Here is a 24,379-nt window from a genome sequence, read left to right as displayed (position 1 = left end):
ACATAGCACAAAGAAAAATAGTCTGGAAATCGAGAATTCTTTGTGCTGCGCCAGAATAAAAAGTACTGTAAACTGTGATCCAGACTTTTTTTAAGACTGTGACAGCTGCTCTGATTTTTGTTCAAAAGCACAATAGAAAAGCAGAGAATGTAACGAATAAGATACGATGTTCCTTTTGAGAACTTGGCTTTCAAATGTCTGCGTTTGATATTATTAGGGATCAAAGATCGCCATATCCAATTTAAATTTATTAGCAAGAAAACTGGATATATCTTCTTTAAAGCAAGAGTTCAACATTTAGGGAAGTGTGCATACGCACTAAGAAGACTGATACTGCTCCCAGATCTGTCTGCTAAATATGAGCAGCCAGTTAGCTTAGCTTAGCATAAAGACTGGAAACAGCCTAGCTCTCTCTAACAACACCTGCATATTTAATGTACACGTATGAAAATGTTATCAATCTTCTCAACTAACTCACAGCAAGAACACAGCATTCTGGAAATGTTGAACTCTTCCTTTCATGACGATGAACTGAGACAGAAACCCACGCTGAGAAAACATCTGTTCGACCCTCATCTCCGGGCCTCTGGCTCGGCTGCAGCAGGGAGCCACAGTCTGCTCTCCCCTCTGCATTGTGTTCAACAAGCTCCACTGTCTGCACTCGCAGTGTTTCCAATATACAGAGCCTCAGATATTCCATCAAGAAAACTGAGAGAAACGCTCATAATTGGTTCTAGTAAATCAGGTGGAGAAAGCTGCTCTCCGCAAGATTTTGTTTTAAGTGCTGTGGCGCCGAACAATCACAGAGGAAGTAAACTATGCAGGGGAACATCCTCTTCATTACCAATTGTGAGCATAAATTGTTTGCCTCAGCTTTAGGACTAATCCACCAAGACTGACTCCCTTTGAGTTTCCAGGATGGAGCATTTTCTCTCTGCTCGCCTGTCAGGAAATGATAGCAGCCACTCTCATTGGACATGTATATAAATTCAGATGATAAATATTCATGCTATCTTCAAAAAGAAATGTCAAAGATTTACATTGAATTCAAATGCATGAACATGGATTTAATCTTTGTGAACAGCGCTGCTTTCTGTACCATCAGTGTTCTGATTTGGTTAGGTTGGCGATGCTGCGCGTTGCAAACCTTCAGCGATCCGGGGAGTTTATCAGTTTACAGTGAAATAACTCTGAGACCATTCGCATTTGTATTCTCGGTGGAGTGTCGCCCTCTTGGATCACTTGGTGCCAAAATGACACCCAGAGGGATTCTAAATGCCAAACGGAGTCTGTGCGCCGCAGCACCGCCGCACCACCGCCACCTGAAAATATTATCTGCCGAGCTTCAAAAGGAGTTTGCTTGAGGTTTAAGTGTGACGATAATCCACTCATGTGTCTCTTCCCCTTCTCTTTCCTCTCATTTCCAGAACGGACACATCTGTTGCTCAGTGGACCCCATGTGCCTTTAGTCCCGGCAGACCTGAAGGCACCTGTACAGTGTTCTCCATGTAAAAAAAAAAAAAGTAACACCACCCCTTTGTCTCCTCACTGTCCTCCTCACAGGCGTGGGTCAAGGAGTGTTTGCATTGCTAGGATTTGTTTTAGCCTGCTGAACCAGGTGAGCGGGGGCAACCAGTCAGAATAAATTCATACAATGTCACATTGTCAAACACAGACATTTGTACAAATGTGACCTTCAGGTACTTTCTGCTGATTTCTAGCTCTTGTTGTATGTCCTGCCTGGTAACCCCCACCCACGCACGTTAAGCCCTGAGAGTGTTTCGCAAATACTCCGTGACCCGCGTCTGCCTCCTCAACTCCTCTTTATACCAAATGCAAACCTATGTCATACCAAACAGATGATGGACTACAGTTTCCTCGAACCCACTCTCTTTGTCCCGCCTCACCACTTAGAGTGAACCTTTAAGGATCACCGCCGCCCGCACCCCCCCCAACTCCGAATCATCGCTACATGAATCTGTAAGATATTACTATTACTGGCATGACTGTGCTTGATGTCCAAACATTTTTGCTGATTTCTAAATTCTCAGTGATGATGATGATACCTTAGATAGAGTAAAGGCAGTTAGCATAAGGTTCCGTTGCCACATTTATGAGTCGTCTATATTATGTGGTGCTTTGTAGCATTTTGTTCCATTTCTCTTTTTTGTAAGTTTTTCTTTCCCGGCTTGTTATTGTGTAATAGTGAAATAAAGTATTTCCATTTACATTTAATCCCTGTCATGTATTTATTGTTTGAAGGCTACACTCAATTGCCAGTTTATTAGGTACACTGCTCCATCTAATGCAGTGTAAAACAACAGTCCTGTAATAAATCCTTTATGAAGGTTGTGATGTTAAGTTGTTGCTGAAGCTGTTTTAGAGGAGCGCTGATCCAACTTTTGAGCTGCTGTTGAACTGCGGCTCTATTATTTTTATTCATATCAACGAGGGTTGGCTGAATAACAGAAACACCCCTCTGTGTAATGCAATACGGCTCAGCAGCGCCACAAACTACACCCAAAGTGATGGCAAAGTTGAATCAGCACCTCTCTAAAGCAGTTTCAACAAAAACTGAACACCGAAACTGTCATGATGGTGGGATTCATTGCAGTAAGCGCTCCTTTAATTGTGCATGTGGGTATTTGGTTCTGTGTCCAGTTTTCATCAGGTTTCTAATGCTTCTGCTAGAAAATGCTGTTAGTAATGGCTTTATTGAAGGATAATACTTAATTTATTAATAATTTTTAGTAAGAACAAATGTTTCAATCATCAGCAAAGCCACTGGTTACAACAGCATTTAACATTTATATAAAGGGTGCCTTATTAGAACAGGGTGCCAGGATTACATTACGCACATGTACATGTAAAGGTCCAATAAGAGATTCTGGAGAAAGATAGTTGAATCTCATTCCCATGCCGTCAAATACCGCCGCTTCCCAAAGCCTGATATAGACGTTTTGATTGATTCTGTAAATTGAATCAGAAAAATCTGATTCGTGTGTTTCATACATCCAATACTAATGGCGTTGAGCTGTGATTTGGATTTTAATTGAGGCCCCTTGTGCAGTATATACTTCAACATCCACGTATTTGGATGCAGAGCAATGACTATCCCTGTTGTAGCACACAGATTCCTCTCCTCCCTACTTTGTTCTCTGCCTCTGGAGATAGTACTAATACTTGTATCGCAGAAGAGCACTTAAAGCTCCTAATATAATTATCTATCAGTTCACAGCCACGGACAAATGAGTTCAGCCTGGAGATGGCTTTATTTCCCCGTGGAGCAGTCTCTCTCCTACCAACTGATTCCCCGACTCTACCTCGCAGCTGCTTACATTAACAAACACACAACGTAATGGAGCCCATTTATATTCCAACACACTCCCCGCTCACTTGAGCTTTTTCTGCTCCTCGCTCCCTCAAAAAACTTTTTACCTCAGGTAATCCGGACTCCAAACTCATCCATGAGTTGAATGATAGGGCAGGGGACACGGGCAGTGGACAGTGGGCAGTTCGCAGTGGCTGCTCGTAGGTTGGCAAGGGCACCATCTGGCCTGCTTTGGTCCAGTGGCTTCTAGCTGGTGGTGGCACGGAGCCAGTAGGCACCTGAGTAGTGGTGGCACAGCAGGGCAGACTGGTCCTCCAGCTGGCTCCTAAATGTTCAATTTTCCATGGCAGTGCTGAACCCCTCTGCAACAGATGCCTGGACCCACAGGGAGTCCACTTCACTGCCTGTCCTATATTCACCGTTAATGACCACACATATCATTGTGATTGTGGCTGGTGAAGCGAGGCAGAGAAAAGTCAGTTTTACTTCAGTGGAAAGTTTAAACTGATAAAAACATATCAGCGTGCAATATTTGTGCAGCATTTTCAGCGATCTAACATTCTTCAAATGGCTCCAATTTGTCTGCAAAATGTTGAAGGGACCTCTGTGGAGGTTTTTCCATCAAAGACAAAACAGGAGCAAAAGCAATTACTCAGAGTATTCAGGTGTATATATTTTGACATGGTAAGAACCATCTATGCAGTAATTATAGGAACGCATGCACAAGTGTAGTGTAAAGTGTTTACTTGATACTTACATCATATCACTGCAGTGGAAACTCTGTTTTCTGTGTCAGCTTCCAGAAATGTGCAGGATTGACTGAATGCACAAACATGTAGCGCCTGAGCCAAAACAAGAAGAAAGTCACTTTGACTTGCCTTGTTTGTATGAAAGCAAACACAGACAAGCGCAAGTGCTCGACAGTCCCACGCCGCCTATGGATTTGTTTCCCAGCTTTAACTGTGGCTGCAGCTCAAGCTGAAATAATCAGGATAGCCACCATTCATCAAGAACTGATCCACTCTGCTTACAATTCTGTACAAATGTTACCATTCGCCGAATGTTTTCATTAGATCTCTCCAAATGTAATAAACGGCAAATCAAACAGCTCTGCTGCTGTTGCTGTTTCTTGATATCATGGCTGGAAAGGAGATGGTAGTGATGAGCAGGATATGCTTTGTTAGTTGTGAGACTGATAAAGCACATCCTGCATGTTTAGCCGAGCTAGCAGCGTGGCTCAGTTCACCACTTTGGTCCGGACTAAAACATCACACAGTGATATTGTGTTTGATTGAAGATATCAGATAGCCAGATTTTGAGCTTCCAGTGTGGCTGTTTGGAACAACACTTTGGATTTCTGGACGTGGTTGAGCATACCCCGACCTTTAGTCTTGTTTCGCTTTACATCATAATCAGAGAAAGAGATTATTGTTGGGTGGATGAATTTGAAGTCGTGCAAAGCCACATTTCAGCACTGTCACATTATTTGCTTGGAAATAAGAAAACAGTTTGCTGAAGAAGGTGTGATGCAGATAAAAGCTGTGGCTTCTCAGCACTTTAAAGTCCTCCAACAAGGTTTCCGAGGAGAGGAGTGAACTTTCATGGTCAAGGAGAATGTGTTGAATGCTGCCAGATATCTGTTCTTTTTTTTTTTTGTTAGTCTTACATGTACTCATTTCAAAGAAATAATTTTAAAAAAGCTAATTCAAATGAAATAAATAGCAAAACTGCTGCTGCTACGAAGCCCTTCAGCAGTCCGTATACTCACCACTCAGTTCTTCGCTTGGTTTCACTAAAGAATGATTAGAATAAAAATGGATCCTCTTCCCCCACAGAGGAACAGCAAGGCAGACGTCATTATCACAAACCCATGTCTGGGGACTCAGTTCTCCAAGTGAGCTGTTGGATGTGCTGAGAGTTTTATCCGAGCCGTATGGTCCTCTGTAAGGTATCGGAAACCTGCAGAAGGAATTGGTAATGAATTCTGTTTCCCTTGTGGCCACTGGGGACAGAAACCATCTCGGGCTCGTTGAAAGGACTGAGGGGCAAACCTTCTAGCTGGCTGCGACTGACTGCATTGATAAATTTCACAGGGTTCCCAGAGTCACGGAGCTGTCAGCGCAGAGTGATGGGCCATGCCAGGACATGATACACTGATCTAATTGGAGGCTAGCTCAAAGACAGTAGAGGAGATTCCAGTTGATCTGTAGCTATGACTTGCCTCCTCTAGGGGATTTTTCTTGTTTATATTTAGCTGCAGATACAACACTAGCAGTTCTTTCTTATTATTATTGTCTTTTCTGGTTTGGTGCATGAAGATGTGTGAATCGAGAAAATGGTAAATAATGTGAAATGTTTCAAAAACACCTCGAAAAAGTTCCACAGACATGAAAAAATAAAAGCAGCTTCTTAAGAATTTGATTAAAAGCAGATTGCAATCGACCATGAATGCTGCAAACACAAATGCATCTACTACATGGAGGAAGCAGTCAATACACCAGTAGCACAACACGGGCACCAGGTTCCAACACCCACAAACATTTTGGGAACTCTGGTTTTGATGTGTTCTCTCAATTACTGCACGGTCCTCAAAAAATCAATATCTCATTTCTCAGCCCAATGGCAGACTTGGAGGAGGCCTCAGTCAAACAGCTAATGCTCTCTGGCAATGAGATATATTTTTCCAGACAAACAACAAGCAGCAGTAAGACCTCAGGTGTTTGTGCAGTGACTTGGTTTTCACACGGTAGCTATTTCGTCATATTAAAATCACCTAGCTCATGCCCTCATTAGGGACCATTTACAGTGAGTGGGGAGGCAGAGACCAGTGCCGTGGATACATGGCGACTGATGATGGACTGCTGCAGAGATTAAAGCTGTGACATCACGGTCACAGGTCAGTCTTTGTAACTGCTGCTCCATCAACACTCTTTCACAGCTCTCTCCTCTGTGCATTCCCTTAAATCACTTGGTTTCAACCTTTCGGGCTTAAAAAAAAAAGAGGTGTGAGGACTTTCACCAAAAAGTAATCAGACTGTTTCAAATGAGTAATTGTTAGATGTCTACAATCGTACATCTGTCCTTTTTTCACGAGTAAAAAACAAGTCTACAGCCCTGCTAGCGGCTTTGAGAGGCTCTACATATGCACAGCTGCTAAGGTGTTGAGTGCTAGCATTCTTAGCTTAGCAGCCTGAGCGTATATGTTTACCATGTTCATCATCTAACTAGCACATTTTTAGCGTGCTTAAATTAATTAGCACTGAAAACCACAAATGTCAACCTAAGAGTGGCGCTACAGGAAAAATCGGGATCACCAAAAACATAAGGATTCATCCTTTAGGGGACATGAATGTCTGTATGGCAATCCATTTTAAGTTGTTGAAATATTTTAGTCTGGACCAAAGTGGTGGAGCATCTGAGAGACCGACTTTGCCACCCCCCCAGAGCGCCGCCTCTTGCATTGCTAAAACTGAGAGAAAAGGTAGGAAATAAGAACAACAATGATAAACAATAATCTTCTGTAGCAGAGCACTTTTCCTCACAGCCCCTTGGAGAGGTCCCAACCCTGTTTTGGGAACTGCCTTAAACCAATTCTGTCTGCGTTCCTCAGACATTTTCAATCCAATCTATAACTCATTTACACGTATACATGTCCTGTAAACAAATCCTGCAGGGGAACAAAACACATAACAAATTCAAATTGTTTCCCACTGGCATAAATCAAACGGGCCCCGAGCAGGACTCTTAATAATCCGAGCCAGGTGTCATGTGTATGCAGGCTACATATTCAAGTGTCCTTGTGAAGATACTATCATTATTTCTCATATCGCCCATATTAATTGGGTCAGCAGCTGCAAGAAGCTTGACCTGTGCTGTTACTTGGCAACGATCTCCCATGCTTATTGAAAAATGTAAACTCAAATTTTTCTCACTGGGAATTAGATAACAAGAACCTTCGGAAATGTTCTCAGATTATTGAATCTCACAGTGACCCAAACAAAATAGAGTATATAACAAATGTATGAATTTATTGGTAACACAAGGTTCAACAGACGTACAGTACAATGAGCAAACACTGAAAGGAGATTTCCTCTGCTTTAAAAAAAAAAGCACAAACACAAGAACTGAAGGTCAGTTTTGCAACAGAATTCAAGAAAAGTGAAAGTAGTTTGAAGAGCAAAGAGGAAAGCCTCACCTTTAACACAAACACATTACATTGCAAACATATTAGACCCTCTTCAAGTCCAGAGAGGTTCTGCCCTTTGGTGAGACACTAATATCTAATGTGTTCATAGAGCTGTAATTCATAAGAGGATAATTACAGAACCAAGAGCTGCAAACCAATTATGCTAAATAAACTGACCTCTTCACAGAATGGCCTTTGTCAAAAACAAGTGTAGTAGCAAACACCTAATCTCTTCACAAGCCTTCAGTGCACGCACACGCACACACACACACACACACACACACACACACACACACACACACACACACAATGCACAATAAAGTATAAAACATCCTTACACAAACACAAATGGCCACCCCTGGCTCCACAGTGTACACACACACGGCCACGTGCGCACACACACACACAGGGATTTCCTGTAAGGAGCCTGGAGAGAGTCCCCGGAGTAATTATTAAGCGTTACAGTGTTTTATATAATCAATTAGTTAGGAGCCACAAAGGGTCTCTGATCGGCCCACCTCCTGCCAATACAGAGCAGCTGGCCAATCAGAGCTCGGCCTGCTGCTACAACCCTGATTCCAAAAAAAGTCGGGATGCTGTGAATCCTTTTTGACATACGCTCAACTGAAAACAGAACAAAGATTTAATGTTTCACTTCATCAGCTTCATTGATTTTTTGTAAATATCTGCTTATTCTGAATCTGATGCAGCAACACGTTTCAAACAAGGACAGGAGCAACAAAAGAACGCTCCAAAAACACCTGTTTGGAACATTCCACAGGTAAACAGGTTGGTGATGAAAAGAGCATCCTGGAAAGGCTCAGTCGTTTAGGATGGAGCGAGGTTCACCACATTGAACACATGATTGTATAAAGGATGTTACTGCATGAGCTCAGGAACACTTTGTAAAACTGATGTCAGTAAACACAGCTCATTTGCCAATGATTGCTTTCTGATTTTATTTACTTTTTACACAGCGTCACAACTTTTTTGGAATGGATGCATACCTTTATTAAATCATTCATCATTTAAAGACAGAATGAGGAAACTGAATCATTAACTATCAAATTTAATGATCTTTTCATCATTATTATTTCACTTTAGTATAAATATACAAATGCTTTAATTAAACACTGCAAAGGTTTGTAACTATTCCGGTGTGCCATCCCAGGCTTCTTTACTATGAACACAAATAATGCTGAACAAAATTCTCTCTGGATTGGGTCGGGGATGAACAAAAGAGAACAATACTTCTCTCTTTTTGGGGAACAATTTCCCAGGATATTATAGTACATTACAGTCCATTATAATGTTGAGCAATGCAAAAGCACATAATATCATTCCACTTTGTCTATCGTGAATATGTCTTTCAGATTAGCAGGTTATCTTATGCAGCAATATTTGTTCAGAATACTGAATTATTTTGGTATCTTTGGTGGAATTTATATGCCAAGTGAAATGTGGCGAACATATATGAAAGAATACTGTTAGTAATGTAGTAATAACTGATTTAGTAGTTGCACTTTACAGAAAACAACCCAAGGGCATACTTTTTTGGACAAAAAACTCCAAACGTATGTATTTTAAAGAGACTGCAAAGCACAGGGAAATATGTAAAAAGGCAGTGAAGACTTTCAGAAGCCAGTGTACAGATAAATGCTGCAGGATTCAGATGTGTTTGAAATCAGGGATTTTTTTTTTTTACAGTAGGATAATGTTAAAAATAAATTATTATTTTTTCATGCATTAACCATGACTGCAAAACTGCTTCTAAAACGTTTAAGGTTTATCTAGACATAAAGAAGCCCTGAGCTTTGGAGCAGAAGCCTCCCCTGCACTTCAATAGCATGTTTATGCCAAGGGCAAAACCACCTTTCTGACTCTGTTGGTATTCAGTCCAGGTGCAGCAGCCACATAAGCAATCATGAGGTGGCTTGTTGGTTTGCTTTTTGATCTCTGCTGATTGCATTTATTATCTCTGCGACTAATATCAAGTGAGGGGATATGAATAGGCAATCGATGGTACACTGATGCTCATAATTATGTCATTTCAACGAGAATGATGCATTTAAAGTCGAGCAAGAGAGACATCACATGAGAATAAATTAAAATGCTAAAGTCTGAGGATCAGATGAGGTAACCATTGTCCGTATGATATGAAAGCGTACATAAGACATTAATATAGCAGAGCATAACTAGGACAGCTTCCATTTTGTTGCCTATAGTAATTTACTGTAGACTGTCTGAATATGTCTCTGTCTGTATCTGAACATATGAAATATCAAGGCACTAGTTTAGCTGTAACCATGGCGTGACACAGTAAAATCCACCTGACCACAGTGTCACGACTGTAGAAATACTCCTCCGATATAGGCACCAAAATAGTTTACCATGACAAAAGTGAATTATGAAAATGCAAAATCCGAGCGAGCACCAAGTCAATTAGAAGTTTGCATTATGTTGTAAAAGACATGTTCGTTCAGAATTTGCGCCGTTTTAGAAGCATTTAAAAAGACTGTTTTATAAAAATATATTCAAACAACTGCAACAGCCATCAGGACTGGCTTGGCGATCATGTGACATCACTTTGTCGTTTTCCCGAATCTCACGAACAGCTGTGTTCAACGTCTGGTGCAGCTTGGTCTTATTCCAGGAGAAGCAACAACTTGACGAACTACATCTTGAGAACGTGTTCGCAGTCATATAGTTCAAAAAAGTTTCGGAAGGTCACGGAGAGAGCTTGTGGACATCAAAAGAGACTGCTGGTTCCTCCTGCTCTGCAGCGTCAATCACAATGCTCGGATGTGTCTCTTGGGTCTCCATGGAGATGGTGGAGTTCGTCGAGGGCGTCGCTCCAAAGTTTGGCCCATCCACCGAGAGCAGCATGGGCGTTCCCGATCGTCTCAGACTATCGCTCATGGTCACGTGCGTCTCCTCTGGCGTCACGCCCATCTCCTTGCTGTACTCCGACGGCGACTTCCTCTTGATCCTCTCATACGTCTTGTCTTGGTTTTCCGTGAAGGTCTCGCTGTCCTGAAATCGGCCGAACAGCCAGATGAAGAACCCGAAGAGGACGAACGCCGCCAGGCTCGGGATGAAGGCCAGGCACTTGACGTCCAGGCTGGCTCCGATGTAGCGGCTGTGGAGGAACATGTCCCGCTCCACGTAGGTTGAGTTGGTGTTGGGGTCGATGTTGGTAGAGCGCCACTCGTAGGTGAGCGTGCTGTGATTGAAGTTAACGAGTGTTTCTGGCTCTTCCACCGTGTAGATCTTCTCACCAGGCCCGACGTACTGACCGTACTCATAGGGCTTGTAGAAGATCTGGTTCTTCCACATGTTGAGGTCCAAAATCAGCACAAGGAAGATGATGCCGTAGTTGAACCACTTACCTGTAACGAGACACGTGACCTGTATTAGATCAGAAACAAGGGTCTTTGACAGATAATAAAGGAATAAACATGCACGCGCTGTACAGATCATTTAACAGACAAGCAGACTGATGAACAGTACAAGCCAACTCCCAACAACATTTAGAGGGCAGAGTCAGACAGACATGCTGTCATGTTCATTTATCAGGAGTCACCCTCCCTTTGCATATGGCTCACGCATTGAGACAGATAGATCCATTTGCAGGTGCTACTTCGTCTACTATCTTCTAACGAGATCACTACATTACCATGAGACAGCCATCTCTCCCCAGGTTGACTGATAGCAGGCAGATGTCTCCCCGGGTATGCGTGACATCCCATCCCATCCTCTCCCTGAGATATGCTGTTAATAAGCTTTTAGTTAAACCAATCACGTCGCGCTGGCGCCATTTCCATAATGCTTAATGGATATGCGATGCAGTAGGGTTAACAACCTTCCGCGAATCACTGAGTGTTTGAACAGCTTAACATTTAGCACAGGAACATTGGTTTTGCCTTCTCTTTATGGTTGCGAGATGCTGTGTGCACGCGGCGGAACAAAATGGAGAAACTGGTTTCAAATGGGAAATACAGTCGCTCGCTGAGAACATTAAGAGGCGGAGATGTGAAAGATGATGAGGGATGCGTCTCGCACGACAGGGAGGGCCGCATGGGACAGGAAACAGTTCCAGCGGCGGAGCCACCTGTGTGTTATGTATGTATTATAAATGGCTGCTGCGGTTTAAAGTGCTGGAAAATGGAAAACTGAGCAGAGCAGGGAGAGCATGTTTAATATTCACAATACAATTCAGAAATAGGCCAAAGTTATGTCTCCCTTGTGGACATATCAGGGTTTTTCTGCAATTGAATCAGTTAATGAGTATGGGTGGTTAGTTTCCTGTGTTAACAACTACTTAGGAGAGCTGGAGTTACTCTTCATGAAACAATGAGATGCTGATGTTCTCAGTATGCAGCAGCTGTGGCCGAGTCTGAATGTACCTGTGATATGAATGTGGTACTCCTCTTTAAAGATACGCTTGCAGACAGGAAGCTTGACCTTCACGTGTGTCGTTGACATTCCTGGTAGATTCATATCCAGGTCACCCATGAAGTGAGGGAACTCCCAGTCCTGAAAGCACACGAGTCACACGAGTTTAGCTTGCGACTGTGATACTGTAGCCTCAACTGTAGAAAACTGAACATATTTAAATAACTGCATCGGCATGACAAATGTCAACCATGTATCCTGCTTTACTGGATGTTGAACACTTCACTGAACTTCCTCATATTAGCTGATATCAAGTCTCTGCAGAGTCTCTTCATAGACTGCCTGGAGGTCAAACATGGTGCCAGCCGCTGTAGACTGTAGACCACACTGTGTGTTTATAGGCTTGTGCAGTGTACTACCGTGCAAAGGGATTTAAACACGTCAAAACACATCAACAGGCAACCCAAACTGACATTTAGAAGCTGCCCGTGCCCTGTGGTGTCACTTAGCTCTTTTCGCTAGTATGTGGTTATTGGTGGTGGCAAGAGGCTTTCAGCAAAAAGCAGTCACTAATCTTTATGAGGTATACATGAAAACATTAAAGAAATTAAACAAATATGTTTTACACGTGGCAAAAGCGCTTTGAGTGGCTTGTCACACAGCACATGTAGGCCCACCTCACTGCAAGATTAGCTCACCTACAGTTTACATATCGACACTTATGCCAAGATCCTCTTCATTGACTTAAGATTGGCATTCCAAACCATCATGCCACAACAGCTTGTGGGGAAGAAGAGGTTGCTGGATGAGGACACTGGCACCTGCATCTGGGTTCTCGACTTGCTGATGCAGAGGCAGCAGACAGACAGGGCTGGCAACCACACATCAAAATGCGTTTCACATCAATCACAGTGAAAACAGGCACACCCCAGGGCTTCGTCCTGAGCCACCTGTTGTTCATCCTGCTAACTCATGACTGTACTACCAGATGCAACATCATCAAGTTTGCTGATGATACAACAGTAGTGAATCTTGTCAGCAATAATGATGAATCTGCATACGGGATGGAGGTGGAGCAGCTAAAGCATGATGCAGATCCCACAATCTGTTTCTCAACATCAACAAATAAAGGTGATGGTGACAGACTTCAGGAGGGCTGGCACACCATCACACACTGCTGTGGAGAGAGTTTCTGGGAGTGCACCTGGTGAACGACCTGACCTCAACTATGAACACCTCAGTCATCGTTATAAAGACCCATCAGCGGGTGCATGTCCTCCAGAGACTTAAACTAACTTACAGTCTCACTGGCTTGGAGACTGCAAAACGACCGAATACCAACATCTATACGGGATAGTGAAGACAGCTAGCAAGATCATTGGTGCCCCTCTCCCCTTCCTGCAGGAGATTTCCGATCGACACTGGCTTCGTAGAGCCTCCAGCATCATCGAGGATCTCCGCCACCCTTCCCACAGTCTGTTTTCCCTCCTGCCGTCTGGGAAGAGGTACATGAGCATCTGTGCCAAATCCAGCAGAATGCTGAATAGCTTTTACCCACAAGCGGTCAGGATCATCAACACACTGTGTCCCTCCCCGAACATGCCCACCCCTACCTACCCTCTAACCCCCCCATCAGTGCTGGTCACACGTTGACATACACCAGCTGTCAACTTCAAACTGAAACATGCACTTCCTCTCTAAATGCATTTTAATGCTCCGTGCAGCTGCTTTTTCTGTATTAATATGTTTTCAGTTCTATTGTTTTTTAGGGAACTTTTGCACGTATATTTTTATCCTTTCTTGTTGCTGTGCTGTATTGGCTGGGAGGTAAAGCATTTTGTTTGTTTTATGTATGCAAGTGCACATGAAAATGATAAATTAAATCCGGAAATCCTGTGAAAACCATGTATCTCCAAAATGTCAACTTTTCATGGGCTAAAAAAGCAGCACTGTAATCAGCTTTGTGTTTTTCAGTAAATCCAATGAAAGAGGTAGAGGAAAACAGTTTAAGTACTGTATTAAATCGCTTCCCCAAATACTGCCTTGCAACTTGTCTGTGGTCCATAACTGATGCAGGTAAATAGGGTGCAAATTTCTCCTTGGAGATAAATAAAGTATCTATCTATCTATCTATCTATCTATCTATCTATCTATCTAGTAACTTTAAAACATCTGATGGAGATGGTTCCTTCAACAAAAAAGAAAATGTCTATTATTGGACATAAATTCCATAATTGTTTTATTTAACAGTGAATAATATATGTTATGCATTTCTCCTTTCTACCCTTAGAAGTGCAATATATAGTTTTTATGTAATCAAAAATGTCCTCATGCTCATGCACCTGTAATTAGTCACTTTGAATTACAATAGCATGCAATTAACAAGGCGAAGACAGATGAAACTAATGAAAATCACACACAGAGACTGACAGAGAATTAAATGGTTTTAAAAACGTTTCTTTTGAATTAATCTGCTCACAAATTAGCTTTTCTCATTTCTATTACGGAAGAAAAAAAAAAACCCACATGATTTCAGCATTTTCCTTTTTAGATTATCTGCATTTCCCCCTCGGTCGCTGTGATTTGCACAGTGCCTCGTGCTGCACATTACCACATGTCTGCATTCACTATATCCTCATGTGATCCAGAGTTTCCCATGCCAATATCTGTGAGCAGCATAACAGCTTGGTGATGGCCCCCTGGATATTAATTAAGTCCTTCACTCCACTTCCATAGCTGCAGTATCTGTTGCTATAGCACTAACAGGCATGGCATTTAAGCCATGCACCCACCCTCCCACAAAATAATGAGCCTCTACGACATAAGAGGAGTAAACAGGCAGGGTGTATCAGCATATCATCCACATATGTAAATGTGTACAGCATGTGCATATACACAAGGGACAGAGATATCTGGCATTCAACTGGGAAAATGCAGAAAAATAGCACAATTATACACAAAATTATTTAAAAAAGCAAAACCCAGCTTGAAGGCAAAAGCAGACAGGTCATTAATTGGGGCATTAATTAGTTTGAGAACAGCAACAGCCATCTTTTCTCATGGAGGTGAGAGATTAACTATGGCACCTTGTGGTGGAGGTGAATGAAGCTGTTGGGAGGGCGGTGGCGGATTAATTTTTATTGACTAGTGGAACGTTGTGACGGCCGCCAGTGCTCGGGCCATGTAATGGCGCAGGCTTCCTCCACTAGTAAATAACTGTACTAAACGTGCTTGCTGTACACTGTGCAGAATATGAGAAGGGCCCATCGTAAACAAATCCATGCGAACGGGAAATGATATACCACCAACGTTAAAGGGAGAGGGAGTCACGGGTCCAGAACGGCTCCAGAGTTAAACCAAGATGTCAAAATAGGGGCGAGCCCTTCGCGTCACATCAGGTCAGTGGCTTTTTCGGGCGGCTGAAAAAGCTGGCCTCAGCAAGAGCATGTTTGTGAGGAAATGTTAGCATACTGTAGGCTGAGCTGTTTCTATATTTCTGCATAATCACAATAATTGGGTAAATGAATGAGAAAAACACCACAGTGTGAAGTAATTACTGGCCTAAGCAGCCAAAAGCCCTCCTTAAAATAATGAATTGTTTCAATAAATAAGTCTAGAAATCACTTTTAGTGGGTACAGTTGTTCTAATACAGATCACCATGGGAATTATAACGGTGTCCTTGCCAGGTTTCTGTGGAGCGGTGTATTTGTAACACTGGGCGGTGTTCTCCTATGCTATTGAGCTCTTAGCAATTAGCATAATCAACAGTGTAGAAACGTATATTTAGGAGATACCAAATATTAGTCTTGTCCTCTAATACCCACCAACAAGGCCTGGTGAAATATGTTCATTAAGCATTTGGAGGAGCCGTGTTGAATTAGGCTCGCAGTCAAAGCACATACATGATTGGCCTGTGGTTCTGGCTCCTGAAGAGCGTCATTAAAAAAAAAGCAAAAAAAAAGATGCCTTCTCCCACTCTCCTTCTCCTCAATACACACTTATGTTGTTTTTTTTTTAGTCCAGACAAACACTTTTGCATATTCATGAGCCACTGACACAAGCATTATTGATGTACACTCTCCTGTGGGAGGGAGGACACTGGGTGGGAAAAAAACTCCAATCTTGTGAGTCATCATTAAAGAAAATAAACTGGGCTCACAGGGGAGCAGGGGAGAAAAGGGTGAGTTCATGGCTGAGGTCTGGGATGGAGGGATGGGGGACTGAAAGAGTGGAGATGTGAAGGAGTAAACAACAGTTTGTATGTCTATATATTTGTGAGTGTATGTGCATGTGTTTGTGTCCATGCCAACTGAGAGTGATCAAACACCTCTCTCGCTGCTCTGTGCCGCAGTGTCCCATTGATGAATGGGGAGGGAGGGAGGAGGGAGGGGGAGGAAGGGGAGTTGGCAAGATGGGTAGCAGAGTAAGCCAAGAGACGTCCCAGCTCCCTTTTTTTAATTGGCCACAGGGGAGCGGTCTACCTGCATGACAATGAGAAGGTCGAAGACCAAAATGAAGGAGGCCAGGAAGGCTCTGGAGACCTCGTCGCTGGGCAGGAAGCCTCGATTCAGGTTGTCCCAGCTGATCCAGTCGGTACTGATGACCAGAACCACCACTGACGTAAGAGAGATGAGCACTGTCCTGCAGGGAGGGGAGAGGAGAGGAGAGGAGAGGAGAGGAGAGGAGAGGAGAGGAGAGGAGAGGAGAGGCAGGAGATTCGAGAGGTGAGGAAGGAAGGAGAAAGGAGAGAGGAGTGGAGAAGAAGGAAGAAGAGAGGAGAGGACACGAGAAGAGAGAGGTTAGAGGAGAGAAGAGAAGGAAGGAAGAAATTAGGAAGTAGGGGAAAAGGGAAGGAAAACAGGAAGGAAGGAAGGAAGGAAGGCAGGAAGGAGAGCAGATGAAATAAAAGGAAGGATGGGGAGAGAAGAGGAGAGGAAGGAAGGCAGAAATTAGGAAAGAGAGAAAAGAGATAAAGGAAGGAAGGAAGGAAGGAAGGAAGGAAGGAAGGAAGGAAGGAAGGAAGGAGGAAAGAAATTAAGGAAAAGGAAGGAGAGCAGATGATGAGGGGAGCAGAAAGGGAGGAAGAAAAGGAAGAAGAGGAGAAGTAGGGACAGAAAGAAAATGATATATTGGGCAAGAAAAGGAGAGGAGAAGAAAGGAAAGAACAGAAAAGGAGAGGGAAGAGGAGAAAAAGATGGAGAAGTAGGAGAAGGAAAGAAGGGGGAAGGAAAAGGAAAAAAGAGGAAAGTAGAGGAAGAAAGGACAAAGAAGGAAAAGGAAGGATAAGAGGGAAATGAGAAGCAGAAAAGAAGGGATGAGGAAAGGGAAGAAAAAAGAGAGAGGATTGGAAAGGAAAAGGAAAAGGAGGAGGGGAGAAAAATTTATGAATGACAGACATTAAGAGGACCTTGAAAAAACCTAAAATTTCACCCTAGATGACGTGCACAGTTAATGTTGTATATCCTGGAAGACAAACGGCTTCACTTCCTCACCTACATCAAGTGCGAGAAAAGATAAATCAAATACTATTGTTTCTCTTTTCATGGACTCAATAATGTGGTGAAGAACAATTTTACCTGGATTTGAAAAATGGCAGCAGATAAAGCTCCCAGGAAGACGAATGTGCATAAAGACCAACCGTGTCTGTTTGTGAACGCAGAGACAATGCAGTGCAAAACTCCACTGCGTACACATTTCCATTTATTTCCATATTTAACTTGAGCCACAGTATTTCATTTACCTGCGCGCAGTGATTGCTGTGCTTTTTACACGTTCTCTCACACTCTCTGAATTGTGTTTATGTCACATTGCCGTAATTCTGCATTCACTGTTTACTGGAAAATTTCACAGCCGTCTGAAGAGAGGCACAATGACAATTCTCCACTGTCTATTTTGTCTCAATGTCACCCGGCGATTACTGTGCCGTTGTGTGCATTCTCACGCCACACATCGGCTGGCTGCACTGCAGATAGTGAATGCCAGCTCATATCCCATTTCAGCTGCTGGGGAGATACATTTTGAGGGTTTTTATTATTCCACAGTGAGATTCTTTCACTTTTGGCACCGCCCTTTACAATCTGCCACGACCCTTCAGCGCGTATTGACAAGACGTATCCAGCAACACATTTATCAATCATATTTCAGGCTCGGAATTTCAAACGATGGCTCGTCAAATCCGGCATTGATTGTGACAGAGCGAGTCGGGCCATCCATCAATAAAATGAAGGGCTGCAGAAAAAGTCACAGAACAATTCGTCTGCTTGCATTCTAATCGCAGGTGAATCAATTCTGCGAGAGGAAATGTTGAACATTGTGGCCAAACTGTCTTTGAAGTTTGAGATGTCTGTGTCTCGAGCTCTCTGTGTACATATCAAACAGATGTCAAACTGTTTCAAGCGTATCCTCGTCTCCACGTGTCCTTCAGTTCTCGCGGTGACCCTAAAATGAACCACCGGAGAGGCATTCGCATGTCGTATTTGACTGACAGCGCTGAGCCGCAACGCTGGGACAAAACACTGGTGGTGTAATACATCTAAACAGGGAACGTTTCTACTTGGCCCTCTAGTAATGGGCATATCAGACATGGTTTGCAGCATTTGTTTAGCAGTTATTTAAGGGTCGCAGCTTGTGGTGCGAGAAGTAAAAGGCAGGGCCATGGTTTGCCCCGCGACCTTGCTGTGTCCATTGATTTCCACCCTGTTCTCCTAATTAAAGGTGCTGACACTGAGTGAGGGAAGATTAACACGACTATTGACTGCGTGTAACCCTGCAACGGGCTGCAGAGACCATATGTGCACACGCACACACACACACACCTACATACCCTTTTAGGAATATTCTGTATGATGCATTTTGTACGCTAGTAGGTGGAGAAACTGAAATTTTAAGATGCACCACGCAGGCAAAGATGCACATTTTCTCATAGCCAGCAAATCTCAAGTGGAAGAAGACAATATACCAGAAGAGAACGATCCTGTTGTTGCCTTGTTTCCAGAACCTTCTGGCTGCTTTGCCCCAGTCTGGGTAGTGCTGATCCTGGAGCATCATATCTGTCACCTGCAGAGAGGAAAAGTGGAAGGAAAGGGGAGGAGGACAGAGGAAAGGAGGATAGAGGAGATGTGAGAGGAGGAAAAGTAAAATGACTTGATGGCTTATGAAGATTCAATGTAGACGAGATTAAAACCAGTTTAGCATAAAAACTGAAAATAGGTGCAAAAAGCTATCTTGACTGTGTCCAAAGGTAACAAAATGTAATAATTAACAGGTTCTATCTTGTTTGTTTAATCTGTGCAAACACCAACGTGTAAAGGCATGGTTTTACCTCCTGGAAGTAACTGATCCCAATTTTGTTTTTGTACAAATTAACAACCAAGATATAACATGTCACTTAGTGAGTGTCAGAGGAGCAGCTTTAACAGAGCCAAGCCATCTGTCTTCCTCTGCTTTTAATCTTTGTGCTAAGCTAAGCTAACCTTCTCCTCAATGCAGCTTTATATTTCATGGACAGACATGAGAGTGGTATTGATCTTCTCATCTAATTCTCGACAAGTAGCAGAAGCTTTATGATTTCCCTTTTAGGGAAACGACTGATTTATGCTTTATGCTTTAAGACCTCTCTTTAAGGGAAATCGTAAAACTACACTATACAATTATATTTGAGACAACAGCATACCTTTAACTTTGAGGCCAAAATTTGGGTGAACGGCTTTTCCTGCTTTAACACTGCCCCCTTCCACAAAGCCAACTCCATATGGTTTTACAGATTTTGTGCGAAAGAACTGAGAACAGAGCGCTGACCTCAAGCCCATCCAACACTGGAGCGTTGACTATAAACCAGATCTGAACCCCCGACATCACTGCCTGACATCGCTAATGCTCAAGGTTTCAAATAGCTTGTGGAAGGCCTTCCCATAAGAAGGGATGCTGTTACAGCAGCAGATGAATGCTCACAACCACATATGGGTGCAATGTTCGGGTGTCCACATACTTTTGGCCATGTAGTCAGCGTACGTCAATCAACAAAGAAACAACAATCCATCTTAGGGTTCACCAGGACATTTTGATATTTCATATGCCAACTAATGATAAATAATAAATAATGCTAAGCAACAGGCATGAGAAATGTGACCATACGGCTATTTTAATTGAAGAATTAATTGTTATTGAGTAACACTTCAGCTGTGATTAAACACTATTGAGTCTGTGGTTACCTTCAATACAGCCTTTTTAAATTATTAATGTTGTGTGTGAACCTGTTTTTCCTCTGCCTGCATCAGTTGGTGATGTCTTCACACCCTCAACCTTGATGCCATTAAAAGTTATCACCGGCAGATTTTCTTACACGGATGCAGAGTTTTATCAGAGAGCATTTTATTGCCTGAGTAAAAAAAATGCCCACTATATTCTTTGTGTGGAGCCGCTGCAGAGGCAAGGTCAATTCGTCAATAAAGCGCCTCACTGCAGATACTGTAGCTCGTGTTGGACAAAGGATTTGAATCCGGCAGTCTGTGAGATGTTTCTGGCATTGCGGCACTGCAAAAACAGACACTTCCTGCTCATTCATGTGGTGAAGACACACTGTAAATCTGCTCCGCGGAGGAGACACGGAGGTCATCTTCAAAGTGCCTTGTTGAATTAATCGGATGTAAAAATCTTGTGAGTAATTTCTAGAATCAGCACTTTGCCCAACTTTCTGTCTCACACATCTCCGTCTCCCTGATTCACCTTCTCTCTCGCTGCCTCCCCCCCGTCGTATCCCTTCTGACCAGACTTCTGCATTTCCCTTTCCCCTTCACCTCTGTTTCTTACCCCGTACCTCCCTCCTCCTCCCATCCCTTGTCTCTCCTTCCTCCCGCTCTCTTTCTCCGCAGTATGTACTGTAGAATACTAATGTGACCGGTGAGGGAGCTTGTCAAGCTGTCTCAGCTGTGTGCATGCCGGTGTCAGAGCCCCACTCCTCCCACCACAGGTAGTCCACTCCCGCTGGAGCGCTCCTCCTCACTTTATGTTGACAAATGAACAGAGGTAGGTTTCTCCTCTAGCATGCTCGGTCCCTCCCCGTGCATTCATTGTTTCCTCTGACCCTTCTTAGATCAAAATGCATGTTGCTCTGAGGATTTGGTAGCAGATTAAACTGGATCTACACAGAGGTATTCAAGCGCGTGCCTTATAACCGTTCAGAGGATACACCTGACCTAGCAATTAGAAGTGTGTGCGTGAAGAATAGCTACTCCATGTATCGTCTATATGATTTTAATATACTTAAATTAAGACTGATGCCAGAGGATGCCATTGTTGGTAATTAGCTAATGCAAAAATCATACACTGTTATCCTCTCAGGCTTGGCTCTGCATTGTCAGATTTGGCTCGACTTTCATCGGCATAATGCCACGTTCATGTCATGTGGGATGGCAGGCATGGGGCTTTCCATGTTTATGACATGTGAACATCATCTCATCATCTGACGACTCAAGATGGTCGTGTGAGCGCAGAGTTGGTCGTGTGAAAGAGCCCGCACAGCACTATATCCGCTAAATTTGGGCTTCATTGCCTTGAAAAACAGGCTTTGACTGGTGTGCATCCATGTTTGTTTTCCTTTTCAGGCAGCTTTCATATATATATATATATATATATATATATATATATATATATATATATATATATAGATAGATAGATAGATAGATAGATAGATAGATAGATAGATAGATAGATAGATAGATAGATAGACTTTATTTATCCCAAGCTGGGAAATTGCAGTGTAGCAGCAGCATTACACACAGTGAAATAAGTGAAAAATTGTGCAATATTATTGTAATTCCAAATGGTCAGGATTATGATATTATGATTTGGATGTTTACTTTAATGCTATTCAGAAGCTGGAAACTGGTGATTCTGGTAAATCTTATTGTATACAGCATAAGGTTTACTTTATCAGCTACAGTTGTGGTTTGAGCTAAAGGCTAAAAAACAGAAAGATGAATGTAAAATAAGCATGCTTAAGTGCTAAATTTGCTAAATTTTAGAATATTTACAGCTAGCTAGTAGAAATGTAACTGAATATTACAGCATGTTAACACGCTTGCATTTTGTATAGGAGTTTTAGAATGTTAGCACGGCAAGTTAACATGCTAACATTTAGCTAGGGCTGGGTATCGAAGCTCAACATTTGTAACCAGATACTTAGCTACAGATGTCTGGCGGCACTCACAATCTTGTTATCATATTCTTTTATCATATATTAGCACATTTTAATCATAATTGTCATCAATCTCAAACTATAGTTGTATGGAAAGAATTATCGTTTTCATATCAGTAACAAAAATACTTTGGCACGTTGGTGTAGCATGCTAATGCTGATCAGTTTAGCATGCTATCATTAACATGAGCATTGAGCATTTAGCTGAAAATATAGCTGCTGCTGGCTATTAAATGAATAGTTATGAAATTAAACCTTATCTTGTCAAGAAATTAAGTGTTAAACAAGTGGAAATCATTTGGATTCATCTTCTGGGGACCATCAATATCGGCAGGTGGCAAAACCACACTGCTAGCATGGCTGAAAAGCTTATCTTAATAATGCAGGATTAAAATTCATTGATATAAAGGATGTTCAGGATACATAAGAGCTGGAACCTCACCATCCATGCGGTGACAAAGTCTCCCATCCACGTCCCCACTGCTGCGATCTTCATAAAGCTCTCATTCCTGATGCCCATGTACTCTGTCACCATGTGAGGCCTGCAAGGAAAGAAGACCAAGAGTGAAAAGGACATAAAAAAAATGTAATATATGTTATGAGGGTAGTAAAGTCAGGCAGAAAAAGGCAGAGAGTCAGTGCAGGGCAAAAGAGAAAATGGTCACTGACGCTAAGTATCATGATGCTAGCTGTCACAGTCGATCAATATCAATCTAATCCTGTGAAAACAATGAGCGATGGGCTTAACCTTCCATAAAGCCCTAAGGATTGTAAACAATTTACACCAGCGCAGAGGAATTTATGCAGTATCACCGCTTTCATTTGGTCCTGTAGTGTTTGGCAAATTACCCATTTGTTTGGCAAATTTGTCTCGTGTCTAGTTGATTTCAAACCGGCACCGCCATCCCAATGAGATCCCTCCAGTTAATGCGCTGGATCTGAGTGAGCTCGGTTAACATCGACTGCCGCAGCGCAGAAGCAAAACACAGACGAGGCCACGACATGCCGTTACAGAAACAATCTCACGTGCAATGGTATCTGATCAGAAATGACATGCTTTCTTTGGAGTCCTCGTTACGCCTTCATCTCTGTACAGTAAGTGAAGATGAGAAGCTTGGTTCAGCCCTGCGAACCCACCCACCCAACACACTCGCACCGCATCACTCTATTTTCTCCAGGTAATAGCACAGGGAGGGAGGAAAAGTGGGTCAGTCGCCTCCTTTATGGGACTTGTGCCGGGAAGAGAGGAGGAGAACAGAGGGGAGCGAAGGGGCCTGTTTGATCTCCTGGCAGCCAGTGTCTCAGACGCTGAGTGGAGCAGGTGGGCGCCCATCACCTCCCGCTCAAGCCCCCTCTCACCCCCCGCGGGTCGCACTCATGAATATAATAGATGGCGATGGATAGGACTCTGGCTGTGCTTTCAAGGGGTCGTATTTGAAGTCAATGGCTCCATTCGTCTTTGTTTTCGCTGGTCATTTTCCGGCCGCCAGAAAACACCAATAAAAATGTTTTCTATTGCATAGAGGGCTCTGGGAAATCTGGCCTACAACCTTGCTGGTGTATAGTTCATTTCATCTATCTATCTATCTATCTACACACACATACACATATATATATATAGTTTTATACATATATATATATATATATAAATATATACACACGTTTCTCTTGTTCTTTAATTTCCATTTCATCTTTTAGCTGATTGCATTATGAGTTAATTTGTGTGTGTTGTTCACTTTCTAAATGAGTCTTTGTCAGACGAGTCTAAACAATCTGTTAAAAAGCAGCAGCGGGTAATCCTTTCAAGCTATTAGCTAACGCAGCAGCTTTAATAGGTGTTCATTTTTAATGAATGCTAATTGCTCGTGCCTTTTCACATCACGCCGCAGTCCAGATCTGAAAAGCATTATAAATGCTCATAGGAAACACGGAGCAAGTGAGCAATTGTGGTGAGCCAGTGACCCGAAAAGGCAACTGTTTTCAAGTACCTGTTTACTGCAAATGTGCGAGAAACACCCCTCCCTGGAAGGCAACATTATAAATCATATGTCATCATCGCAGCACGCATTTTAACGGATCTGACAGGATTTTATCGATGGAAACGCGCAGTACCGCAGGTGACGTATTGCTTCGCTCGAGCCCACAAATAAAACGGCCTTGATTGGAATGGCGATTTATATCTGCATTAAGTCAGTTAGACATTCAGTGGTTTGGCACTGCTCCAGTTACCAAGGAGGTCCCATTGGGAGTCATTTACCCACAGCAAAACTC

The 24,379-nt window shown here is 42.7% G+C and overlaps 2 protein-coding genes across 2 annotated transcripts in view; one reads left to right on the top strand and one right to left on the bottom strand.

The window, feature by feature from the left end:
- nell2a (neural EGFL like 2a) overlaps window positions 1-1,506 on the top strand; it is an 80,258-nt gene extending 78,752 nt beyond the window's left edge. The window contains exon 20 of the mRNA XM_041938684.1: window positions 1,428-1,506. Coding sequence (XP_041794618.1) covers window positions 1,428-1,469 — 42 coding nt within the window. The 3' untranslated portion in view covers window positions 1,470-1,506. The remainder of the gene's footprint in view (window positions 1-1,427) is intronic.
- Window positions 1,507-9,791: 8,285 nt separating this feature from the next.
- The window catches only part of tmem117 (transmembrane protein 117), a 42,445-nt gene continuing 27,857 nt past the window's right edge, over window positions 9,792-24,379 (bottom strand). The window contains exons 3-7 of the mRNA XM_041939759.1: window positions 22,551-22,650; window positions 18,872-18,969; window positions 16,395-16,554; window positions 11,924-12,053; window positions 9,792-10,906 (exon numbers count right to left, since the gene is read on the bottom strand). Coding sequence (XP_041795693.1) covers window positions 10,245-10,906; window positions 11,924-12,053; window positions 16,395-16,554; window positions 18,872-18,969; window positions 22,551-22,650 — 1,150 coding nt within the window. The 3' untranslated portion in view covers window positions 9,792-10,244. The remainder of the gene's footprint in view (window positions 10,907-11,923; window positions 12,054-16,394; window positions 16,555-18,871; window positions 18,970-22,550; window positions 22,651-24,379) is intronic.

The sequence above is a fragment of the Chelmon rostratus genome, chromosome 6, assembly GCF_017976325.1.
Source record: "Chelmon rostratus isolate fCheRos1 chromosome 6, fCheRos1.pri, whole genome shotgun sequence".
Taxonomy (NCBI): Eukaryota; Metazoa; Chordata; class Actinopteri; order Chaetodontiformes; family Chaetodontidae; genus Chelmon; species Chelmon rostratus.
This window is presented reverse-complemented; position numbering and strand designations above follow the sequence as displayed.